The sequence below is a fragment of the Symphalangus syndactylus genome, chromosome 3 (assembly GCF_028878055.3).
Source record: "Symphalangus syndactylus isolate Jambi chromosome 3, NHGRI_mSymSyn1-v2.1_pri, whole genome shotgun sequence".
Classification (NCBI taxonomy): domain Eukaryota; kingdom Metazoa; phylum Chordata; class Mammalia; order Primates; family Hylobatidae; genus Symphalangus; species Symphalangus syndactylus.
Window position 1 is genome coordinate 95,843,140 of NC_072425.2, and position 12,616 is coordinate 95,855,755.

Here is a 12,616-nt window from a genome sequence, read left to right on the forward strand (position 1 = left end):
GAGTCCCATAGGAGGATCAGGGCAAGTGGCTTCAGAGATGCAGCCCTCACTTCTTAACGTCCTAGTTATTGTCCTTGAAACCCGAGCCATCTCACCGCTCGCCCCCAACCCTGGGCTCTGGCTGTTTAAAAGCTGGAGAGGAAGTGAAAGCGTCAAGTACAGTAAGTGACACCCTCCGCCTCCGTGTATACATAACAAAAGCTCAGGAAACGTGCGGGTCCTAGGATATACGAGCAACCCCAAGCCCTCCCTCCTACTCCCCACAGCCACAGTGGACTGGAAGTACCTTTTCCCAGTGCACATGTAGGGACAATTTCGACTTATACTTTTTCACCCAGCTTGCTCTGTTGTCCTCCCATCACAACCTCTGCTAATCAGCAATTCTGCATCTCCTAGGCGCCTTCCTTATAGATTCTTTATGTTTCTGTCCCACGAACGATAGGATCTAATTTTAGTTGAGGATGACTGTTAAAAAAATGTTTTGATAAACCATAATGGTGATGGTGGGTTTTGAAAAACGGAAAAATAAATTGGGCCAAAAGCTTAGTGAGAATGAGGATAGACAGCGAGGTGAGCTCCTAGTCAGGGCAAGAGTAGAGGGGTTGGAGATCCTGAGGGAAGGGCGGCTGAATAAGGTGGTACCGGCTTTGTGGATCGCGCCTCTAAGTGTATACCAGAACCGCACAACAGTGCTTTAAGGAAACCAGCCCCATAGTGGACCTAACACTCCAATAATGGGAACTGGCGAGTCGAAACACACGGTTTCAGTATCCCCAGGCGCCTTAACAATAAGCAGCGGGTTACAGAGGAAATCGAGTCTCTCCGTGGCGCTTCCAGGCTGAGGACCCTGCGCCTACCGGCCGAGCACCCCCTAGGGCAGAGGGGCGAGGGAGACCGGCGGGAAGGGGCAGCAAGCCGCCTGATTGACAGCCCGAAATCTGATCTTGTGAAAGAGACGCGGAGCCAATGGGAGGCAGCGATCCATCAGTTTGGATTGGAGGCCCCTGGAGGAGAAGTAGAGGAAAAACCACCGAATTGAGCTCTGTCAGAGGCGCTTTCGGCTTCCAAGGGGGAAGTGCTGCGCTATAATTAATGTTTTTATTAAATTTGGAGGGAAGTTTTTGCAGCCTTTCGCCTAGCGTGGCCTTCAGGTGGGTCTTTCCAACAACTTTTTATGTCTCTCCAGATAATTGCATGGTTGTGGGTCGCAAAAACTATCCTGATGAAAGAGGTGTCTCCGTCTCTTTAGTCCCGTTAGGTGCAAAGCAAGTCTCGTTGATCGCCATTGCTAGTTTTGCACACGTTTGCGAATCAGAGCTGCCCGGGGTACACCGACCGCGCAGGGAAACATCGAGAGTGTAAATAAATACATCGCCTCTTGTTCGGATTTTTGCTACTACCGAAAATATGTAAATTGTGAACTCTCTTGGCTCTCTTTGGATCCAGGTGAAGGAGGCGGTGTAGGGAGGGTTATTTTTGTGAATGGGACTGTCGGAGGGTAATTAGCTATGCAAATTCAAGAGCTTCATTCATGATTTTTTTTTTAAGCCTAAAAGCCATCTTGTTCCCCTCTAGGTTGATAGAAGTCCAGATCCTGAGGAAATCTCCAGCTAAATGCTCAAAATATAAAATACTGAGCTGAGATTTGCGAAGAGCAGCAGCATGGATGGATTTTATGACCAGCAAGTGCCTTACATGGTCACCAATGTGAGTGATCAGTTTGAAAGTTGCTGTTTATAAACTTGACTCCGTCGGGGGTGGGGAGAGGGAGAAAATGAGAAGGGAGGGGGCACGGGGGTTGGGATTGCAGATACTTATCTGCTTTGTTGCCACTGTAGGGCGACTCTGCTTCTAGAAGCCCAGTCTTCAAAATGAGCTTACCTTTCAGTGATTTGGATAAGGCATAGTTTTGTTTTTAAGACCCCTTTTTCTGATTAAAGTGCCCAAGATGAGTGGAAGAGGAGATGGAGGGCAGCAGCAGCTGCTGCACTCAAAGTTTTTGGCTGGGTTTGTCTGCCACATTGAAAAGAATGAAGTTGAGACAAATGCTGACACTTTTTGTTTATATGGGGTGTTTTTGTTTCGTTTTTTTTCCTCATTTTCTCTTTTTTTTTCTTTCATTTCTCTACTCTTTTTGCTTTTTTTTTTTGTGGGGGTGGGGTGGGGAGGAGGGGCTGTCCAAGAGAGAATAAAATCCACTGTTTTAATCTAGCATTGAACCAGCCTAAAAACAACTTTAAGTGTAAATGCTTAAGGTTGTTTTGATGCTGAGATACCATGAATATATGACTGATAAATAGTAATGTGCTAAGATCGGCACTGGGAAGCAACTCTCCCTGCCTAACATAAGCTTTCACTGTCAAATAAGTGAGAAAGTGAATATTAGAGTTGATACTATGGACTTTTATTTTTCTATTCAGAGAGAAGATCCATTAGACTTATGTATGCATGTCTGTGTGTGTGTGTGTGTGTGTGCGTGTGCATGTGTGTGTGATCTGAGGTTTACATTCTTTTAAAGCATTTTATCTTTCCCTTTGTAGAGTCAGCGTGGGAGAAATTGTAACGAGAAACCAACAAATGTCAGGAAAAGAAAATTCATTAACAGAGATCTGGCTCATGATTCAGAAGGTGAGGTTTGATTTTGGGCTGAATCCCCATTTTTTTACCTACACCCTCCACCCTGCTAAAAGAAAAGGAGCACTTCAGTCTTATCTTAAAAATAATAAACTTTGAAATTACTGAATTTAACTAAGACTTTAACTTGGAAAAATTTACACAATGTGGCAGTTTGCATGGGAGACTATTTTATGGTCCTATCACAAACTAATGAAAGAAGGAAATAAAAACTTCTCAATGACAACCTTCTTTTAATCATTGTTTTGTGTTTAAATACCTTTGTCCATATGGCATATAACTCACCCCATTCACTAAGATAACAATTTAAAAATACCCAATACAGTGGGACAAATTCAGCAGCTATGTACACTGCTTACTTTTTTCTTTCTCCTTTATTACAAGTTAAACAGTATTAGTGATTGTTTGGTTTCCCACCTCCTTTACACTAAAACCATCTACTATTAACAGAATTTTCAAGGGTGATTTTGATGACTAAATTGTGAGGTCATAATACCTTGTTTATTGACCATAATATGTTCACTGAATCATACTTACGGCCTCCTTAATAATTATTTGGGAAATTAGTTTGCAGATTCTTTTTATGAACTGTTGCTAGGAAGTCAATATATTACAAATTATTTTAGCCATATGAGGACATTCATAATAAACTTAATATACTTAGATTTAAGTATCAAAGTTTAGTTGGCAATTTTAATTAGATATACTGAATTCTGAAACTTCCTCAAATCTTCATACTATTTAAATACCTCCCTCTCTCCCTAACATGACCATATAGTTTTGAAATTGATGATAACCTGGTGCCAAAGAATTATCTTTCTGACTTTTATAAACCTATTAATGTAGAAATTTTCCTCTAAAAACTTGTATTTGAAGTGATTTCTTTTAGTTTTGAGGTATTTAAGTTGAAAACATAATACTTTGACAGTTGTACCATGTACCATTATATTTTTTATGTAAGATTCAGAAGATATAAATAAAATGCTTTTCAGTCTTTCTAATCTTCCCCCTACTACTATTTTAGCAAGAGTTAAATATATTTAAGAAAGATTTCAGTGAATAGACACACATTCACCTCAGCCTTTTTGTGAATTCTGGTATCCCTGAGCTTATTTATTAAGCTGTTTGTTAAAAAGGAAGAAGAAAAGATGACTGACTTTATTCTTCAGTTGACTAAAATAATTTCTTAAAGAGTTGCTTAATAGGCATGAAAAGTAGGCAGTATTATTGAGATATTTAAGTTATGCCTCTTTTTTTATTTTTATGTTGACTGCGTCTCTTGAAATTAAATTTATATTTAACACCAATTTCATGACAAACATTTCCATTTAATGAAGACTAAAGATTTGCAAATCTTACGTTTATGTCTTTGACTTGTTTTTTAGAACTCTTTCAAGATCTAAGTCAATTACAGGAAACATGGCTTGCAGAAGGTAAGGCAAAATTTGCTTTAAAAGGGGGGAAAAGCAACTCTAGAAGGAGAAAAAAAAGAAGTCCTGAACTTGCTGTCTTAATAATCAGCCCAATTAATTGAGCTCTAAAAGAGCCACCTCATGTGTCATGCATACATTAGAGCCTCTGATGAGTTTGTCTTTGGGGACTCTGGGGCTGTACTACCCAGTGTCATCACAAATTACCAGGAGAAATTGCTTCCAGCTCACAATCACATCTGCTTTTGGCAAGAACTAATGCACCAAGACTTCAAGTTCTAAGCCTCTGTTCAGATTTTAATTGCAATTGATCAGGTTTATATTATTGTACCTCCAGAGACCTCCTAGAGCCAGAACCCGGCTGGCTTGCTGTTTCCTTTAGAGCAGCGCATATCATTATTTGGTGTTCTGGTAGAGGACTTTTCTGATGGCAGAAATTAGTTTCTCTGGGTTCATCAGGACGGGATGCTTCAAGATTTAAGTGCAAGTGTCTTCTTTCCACCTTGTTCACAACACAGAACGTTAGGTGTGTATCTAATACTTAGGAAATCTATGGGTTTAAAATAAATGGGAGATATGAGGATTTTGAAAATGTTTTCCATGTGTTACTATTCATGTGATGTTTGTTGAAATTGACCTTTGCTATTTTGTCAGTTTTATTAGGATTTATTTAATAGAGCAAGGATACATTTAAAGGCATTACTTTTATTTTGAATTATTTTTTGTTAAAATTTTGTGGTGCAATCTGTTATATCTTTTATTGTATGCAACTTTATAGGAAAATGAGATTGCTTCATAAAGCTTTATACAACTTCAAAAATGCCTAATATTGAGGGACTTTTGTTGGCATTCATAATTTGAAATTTTTCTTTTGGATTTGGCATAAAAATGTGAAATATTAATCTTATGGTGTGTTTTGTGGGAAATACAAAGAGAAAAATTATAGCTATTTAAGCATTGAGTGTATAACAGTATTATTTGTGTGTTCACATTATATGGGAAACATGCAAATTTTGGAACAGATTTTAAGATGGTTAAAAAGGAGAGAGTGGGTCTCTTTAAATGGAACCCAGGTGTTGCTGTAGCTACTTTTAGGCAGACTGATGTGTTTTATCCGTGGTCTTGAATGCACTTGATCAAGTTGCTGTTAGCATGTAAAATAAGTTTCTTTGTTTTGCTGATAGTCTAGTTCTCCAAAGAGCTTTTTCAATCTTTATCAATCTTTAAAGTTAAATAGCTTTCCTAATAGTCCTTTGAAAGGATGATTGTATTTATATGTTAATGAAGGTAAGACTTACTGAAAGTTTTGGCTATATTTAAGGATCATTTTGCTAGTCTGTGTAAATGAAACTTACTGCAATAGATTACTTTTTATTGTAACATAAATCATATTCAAATACAAGTTTTTCAAGGAAAATTTGCATGGAGATTCTTGTATTAACTTATGCCTATTAGTTTTGCAAAGTCAAAGGTTGTGAGAACATTACCTTTATGAGAGAATTTATTTGCTTCTCCAAAATAACTTAAAATATCTATTTTAATTGTTCTGGAAGGTTTGTTGGTTCTTAGATGTTTAAATCTCATTGATTCCAAGTCAGTGCACTTGCTGGCAGATTTTGAATGTGCATAGCAACTCTGTTCCTGGAATTTTAAAATGTGGAATCTGTGACAGACTCTTAACAATTTTATAATCAGTTTCAGTCCTTTTTTTTTTTTTTAACTTTTGACTTGTTTTGTGTCTTGTAGCTCAGATAAGTGGTTGCAATAATTTACCCAAATTTATCTTTTAAAACTCTGCAGGGAATAGCCTTTCTCCGGGATTATTAACATACCTGTAAATCAAACCTGAAGATTTAGCACTACAAAAAATAAACCTAGAAAATGATCAATGTATTTGGAAGAACGTGGACCTTTACTTAGAAAAGAATTATAATTTCAATTAAGGTCAGGAATTAATCATGAGTGTTTTATATGAATTCCCAGGTGGACTACTATTTACAAACTATGGATAAGATTTCATTTTAGAATAATTTAAGCATTTTCAAAATAGTTTACATTAATTTACCTAATCATGATGTAAGCAAAAAGTTGTTAATGTGATGTTTAAAATCTAATAGTGAGAAAAGAGATCTTTTTAACTTCTTATTTCTAGACTCCACTTTTTTTTTGTTTTGAGAAATTAAATATATTATTTTGCACTGATATTTTAACTTATCCCACGTCTTGAACAGTATTAGCTAAGAAGAGTGCCCAAATTACCCTAGTTTATTTGTAGTGCGATGTGTCCATTTATGTCTTTCTGGACATCCAGAAATTAAAACATTGCCAAATTGGCAGACTATGAACCGTTTACATATTTCTTTTCATAATGCTCCATAGCCAAGAAAGTGACCACGGAATTTTAAGACATCTTGACCCTTTTAAAAAAGATCATTGGCAGTTAACCAAGTTTCTTCCATGAGTTAGAATTCCACTGGGAAGTAAACAGGTCTAAAAACCTTATTAGACATAAGAGTCAAGTTAGTTGTCATATGTCATATGATAATTGTTTTTGAAAAATTATAAAAGTGCTCAAATATTTGTGAAATGATATCTTAGCATGTTTAGTTTGTTTTTTTCTGTAAGACTTTTCATAAATTTTACCCCAAATGCAACATATGGATTACTCATGGGTAAATTATTATGGATTATAAAATTTGTTTTATTTCTAAGGGGAAGTTGGAATAGATAAGGCAGTAGTGTTTGAGGGTGGGGATGGGACCAGTATTTTCAGTTCAGTAAAGTCCTCTGTAAAAATACACTTGCATTCTACCAAGAAAGTTAATTCCCATACAGAGATTTAAATATGTTGGTGGAGAATATAACTTTACATTAATATCATTTCCCAAGAACTAACACTGCAATTTAAAGGTTTTTTTTTTTAACATCTAAACACAGTTTAAAACAATTATCTTATTCTGAAGAAAACTGAAAAGTTAATGTTTTCAGTGACCACAGTAGTTAAAAAAAAAAAAAAGTCAGGGAATATGCCAATTTTAAAATGTTGCCATAGTCACTTTATGTTATAATGTTACTATGTGCAATTCTTTATTGATTCTTTGTATTTTGAATTAGACTGCTACTGACAGAAAGGCAATTGCAATTATTTGATTCCATGAAATAATGAGTTTAAATATCAATCCTATCAACATCATGGTGATGTCTTATTCTTAACAACCTGAAAGTCATAGTTAAAATGGAACCTCTTGTGTATCGGGAACAAAAATAGAAAGATGTAAAAAATTAAGAAAGGATTGCATTCTTCCAAACTTGCTTCTTAAAGCTCACCTACTAACACAACTTAAAGGGAAATAATAATTTTCAGTATATATCTGATGTAAATGTATAGCTGCTCTCTTGACTGTTATTTTGTTTCGGGTCTAGATGTTCTTTCAGGTTCACTTTCATCAACAATATTCTCTGTCTTCAGGCTAAAATGTTTTTCAGTGGTTTTGTATTGAGTCAAGTTTAGTGCTGCCGCCACACTTCGAGTAGGAGTTTTATCTCCAAGAACAACCTTTCTACAGCAAAGGTTATTACATCATACAAATAAGGATTTTTTCCTCTTGGTTTTATGTGACCTTCAAACAACAGTCAGGTTGACTTAAAAGCAGAGATGTCATTACTTTCCCCTCAATTCGCTTTAATGGCTGATGCTAAATTTATATTCAAAATCATTATGTGATGTTTCTTAAGTAATATGTGCTATTGTTACTCACTATGTGTAATGTCATCCACAATATACAGTAGTCATAATACACTCATTTTTATTTTTCAGAAATCCTACTTTTTTTTAATGGAACATAAAATTGGTTATGTGCTCATGAATTATTTTCCCCCACTTGGTGCAATAAGGATTAAAGGTTTAAAAACTATATTATTTTATGTGGTTTACATAAAACATGAATTTAGAATTAAGCATTGAATTAGAGAAGTCCATATAATTTCTTATAATTGAACAACAATAATTTCATTTGTGTGTGGGCGGGGAGAGGATGGGCTATCACCCCTCTTTTTGTTGTACTAGAAAATAATCTAAAATATGAGAGAAAGACTTCTCATTTGAGTTTGACTTAAAGACAGCAGATAGAGTAAGTATATTTTATTTCTAAACATTCATTGGAATTGCATAAATGTTTTTTCATCCATGTTTTATTTACAAAATAGAAAATTTTTTTTAAAAATAGAAAAATGGGATTTGGTATAGTATAGTGTAGTTTTTCCAGAGGATCCTAATAAATGAAATATTGCTAAGCTTTTCTATTTCAGTTATAGGAAATGTGCAGTTTGTTACATTTTGTAGTATAACTTTATTCCCTTTGACTTGTGTATAATGTTATAATAAAAAAAAGTAGAGTCAGACCTCTGTAGCATTAGAGAAAATATTTGGCTAGAAACAACAGCTTGTTGGCTCTGAGCTTCCTTTAAGTTTTCAAGTTACTGCAGGTCAATTTTAGTTAGGAATTTAAGCTGATTTGACACTCACAACAACTAAAACTTTACTATTATAGTAAGAATACAGAAATATGGAAATAATGCCTTAATCAAGTATTAAAGATGTTTTTGTCATTGGAAAGTTGCCTCCTTTTTTTGTATGTTTAAATATGTTTATACTTCTGCATAATTAATGCTTCTACATTTGCACAATCATTTTAATGTTAAAAGTGGATGTGGTATAAAACCAAGCTTAGTGGACTCATGATTATTTTGTTCCATGGCCTGTAGCTTCAATTTAGGATTAAACAGCATACCACTGTAGGAAGGTGGATTTTTCTTTTTTTACTTCTTATTTAAAAAATAAAATTTAAATTTCTCACAAGAAATTTGTTTCTAACTCTTTGATTCAAAGAGAAATGCTACAAAGTTCAGCAAACAATCTACAGTATTCTTATGATAAAAATACTTGGATAATAGGCAAGAAAAATCAGGCATTTCTGTAATGGTTTTTCTTTTCCCTTTCTTGAAACCTTCTTTGCATCTGTGTGTCTTTTCCTTTTTTCTTCCTTAGTTTTATACATGCAAGTTTCTGTAACAAGTTACTTTGTAAAGCAGGATGGGATATGTGTATGTATGTATTTGTGTGTATATATATATATATATATATGTATGTATATATGTAACTTTGTAAACTTGTCATTTATTTAAATGTGTTCCTTTAATGGATCTGAGCTCTGAGACAGCAATAAAATTGGTGTGTTTATATTGCAAGTCCAAGTTTACTTGCTTTAGCTCCCTGGAAGGGTGTGACATGAAAAGATTGTGGTTGGGCCACATGGCTCATATGCTGGACTGTGTTTTTGTGAATGGAGGCAGAACTCCAGTTCTGCCTGCTTGTCTTGAGGAATTGCTGAGGAGATCAGCTGTCTCATTCACGGGCAGAAAGAATGACTCATACATCTTCCGCCTTGTTTGGCTCCAGGTCATTGTTACAGTGGATAGAACTGGTTTTAATTAAATATTAACCCCTTTTATACTTGACGTTTGTTTTATTTGTAATTCTTCCACTTTTTCCTTAGCTTTAAAAGAAAACCCAATAGGCACATAGTTTGTAAGAATAGGAGGGCTTTCGCTTCCCTGCAGCCAACCTTGGAAACTTTTTCATCGCTTACTTTTTCTTAAGTAATGATTATTATTTCATTTGAAAGTTAAAAATAAGCATAACATAAAGGCAAGCTATATTTAAAATTACCCATCCCTAAGGCAATATTAGTTAAGAAAAGTATTAAAATTAAAAAGGAGAATTGGTGAGTTTGTGACATATAGGTCATGATTAATATTTTTATGAATTTCTTTCTGATAATATGTATTGATACGTTGCAAAAAGAGAGAAAACAGTAAAACAACTTTGGATAATAATCTAGGTAAAACAAATAGCTGAGAGTGCAGATACTGCCCTTTTAAAGCCGAGATCCTGAGACTTGATGGCAACTTGTCTATTAATGTGCAATGAACTGATAGAGCCGCTCCAGCTATTCCCAGTAAAATCCACATGCTTAATCTCCTTGAAAGCATTTTATTGGTCTTTTGGTATATACTTTCTCCCTTTCTCCTTTCCTCCTCTTCCCCTTCATCTTTAATTACATAGTGTGGGGAAACATTTTCATTCCCCAAAGGTGATTATATCAAGCACAGTTTATAATAGATAGTAGTGGCAAAAACATTGCTTTTTTAGGTTGACCTCTATTGTTAATTTTCAGCTTTGGAGTTGGTATGGCTTGCTGCAAATTTTCAGGCAGCTGCAGTTTGCTCCTTCACAGTATTCCCCTGAATTGAAGAAAAAAGAAAATGTATGATACAAGTGTGGCAATACTTTGTCATATTTTCCTTGCCTAGATCCAACTTGTGTTTTTAGTTAACTGCTTTCCATTTACTCTAACTTGAAATTAGATGTATACTTAAGCCTTTGTCTATTTAAGTAGCATGCTGCTTCATTTGGTCTATTCAGTTTCTTAAGATTAGCTTCTGTGAAAACGTGAGTCATGTTTTTTGTTAAAATTCTGTAATATGTTCAGGAATAAGTGTGAAGTATTTATTCAGTATGTTAAGGAGTTAGAACAGAAATAGGAGTTCTTATTCTTACTCTTTACAGGTTGTTATTGTGCAGCTATTTTCTGTATATTTGCGAGATACAACTTCTAGGTTATTCTACCCCTAAAATTTGGCCCTTTTTTCCTCACACGTATTCCAGCACACATCACACACCCATCAATGATTCTGTGCTGCTCTTGCAGTGACATATATTATAAAGTTGCAAATCTGCTTATGATACTACAAAAACAAACAAAAGACCTTTAGGACATTCATACCATCATATTCAGTTACAAGTATACTTTTGTTACTCACCAGCTATTTTTAACTTTTCCTGTAAAGGGATATTATATTTTTATTAGATTCCTGTAAATGTTGGCTTTTTAAAAGCCCAGTAATTGTTGTGGTTGATATATTTGCATCTCAATAGTTATATCTGTTTAGCTGTTAATTCTGAGGGAAAACCAAAACAAGGATATAATGGGAAAAATGTGCAGGATTTGAATCTGTGTACTTGCTGTTATTTATTAAATATATATTTAAAACACTTGTAATTTTTTTGGTATGAAGACTTATTTGAAAGCACACCCTTTGCCTCGTAATTTATGAAACTTTTAGAACATTTTTTTCTGCAGTGTCAAAAAAATATGTTGTGTTAATAGCTGAGAGGATGCTAATGTACAGATTTTAGCTGTTTCTTTGCCTCTCTAGTAGACTTCATTAGAAGTAAAGATATTAAACTGAGCATTGTAATGACAAGTACTTTTTTGTGGATGACTTGAAAGACAAGGGTTGGTGGGTAAAGGGCTGGAAAGAAGAAAATAAGAAACATTTCTTGAGTAGCTGGCATTGTGTTTAGACTGTTTCATTTAATCCTCACCAAAAAACCTGTATTTTCACTAGTAAACTGATAAGTAAAATTCAATTCGAAGAGGTTCAGTAACTTAACCAAAGTTGCACAACTAGCATGTCACAGAATTAAGATTTGCTGATTTGCTGTTTGCTAACTTTAAAGTTGTTACCCACAGTATCAGATATTACAGCAATATGAAGAGAAAAAAGTTCTCCTTGCAATATAGGCTGATCAAATAGGCATCAGTTAAAACTTGAAAAAATTCTTAATTTGTTTGATTTTGTTTGGTAGTGGGGATAGAGTGCATTCGTAATAAGGTTAATTATTGGTGTACAGAAGAGAGTTGTTAGAAAACAGTTGAATGTCAAACTGCATTCATTTTTATAACAGGCACAATTATCAGATTTTTATGCTCTTCATAATACAACATAAATTTTATTCAGCCAAATGTCTGTTTTTGAAGAATAGTATTAAACTAATAAAAAGAAACTTTAATTCTGTATATTGTATTCTTTTTTATATAAAATTTTTTTAAAATGTAGAATTCCTTTTCATGTAGATTTTTTTCTTAAGCCATTCAATTACCAACCTGAAGCATTTTCAAAAGAGACTGTTTATTTTAATAAGCATTCCTCATACAGAATAGGCTCATTTAAGAAAGTTAATTAACATCTATTTAAATATGACTTGGCTGGATAAAAAAGTTTCAGTATTACGTAACACTAATAAAGTAATACTAGCTAGTCAAATGACAGCTAAAGTTAATTAGGATGATAATTCATTATATTTTTATCAAATTAAAAGTAACCTAACTTCTATTTTTTGGGCATGTGTGTATGTGTGTGTGTTTGCATGTATTTATGTGTGTTTGTGAAAGCTTATTATTAATATTCAGTTTGGAATAGGTTACTTCGATGTCTAAATCAACTGTGATGAAAACATTTTAGAAGTGAAAAATGCACTTGTGTTTTGATTGCTGCCAAATGCATTAAGTCCTTGCTATTCAGTATTTTTCCTTTACTAAAAATAGGAAAGTCTTTTGACATTAGGACTGATGAACTAGTGATATTCTTTTTGTTAACGCCTAGTAGTTGCCAGGAAAATATTTTGAATGAAAAGATGACATTTGTGT

General features: G+C 34.3%; 1 protein-coding gene across 12 annotated transcripts in view; it reads left to right on the forward strand.

Annotated features, from left to right (window-relative positions):
* Nucleotides 1-758: 758 nt before the first annotated feature.
* ETV1 (ETS variant transcription factor 1) overlaps nucleotides 759-12,616 on the forward strand; it is a 96,551-nt gene continuing 84,693 nt past the window's right edge. For 3 of the 12 annotated variants that reach the window (XM_055272557.2, XM_055272559.2, XM_055272564.2), the window contains exons 1-3: nucleotides 1,913-2,035; nucleotides 2,541-2,628; nucleotides 4,020-4,067. In XM_055272557.2, the coding sequence (XP_055128532.1) occupies nucleotides 1,949-2,035; nucleotides 2,541-2,628; nucleotides 4,020-4,067 (223 nt within the window). In that variant the 5' untranslated portion in view covers nucleotides 1,913-1,948. The other 9 variants (XM_063637055.1, XM_055272562.2, XM_063637053.1 and 6 more) reach the window with 8 other exon arrangements.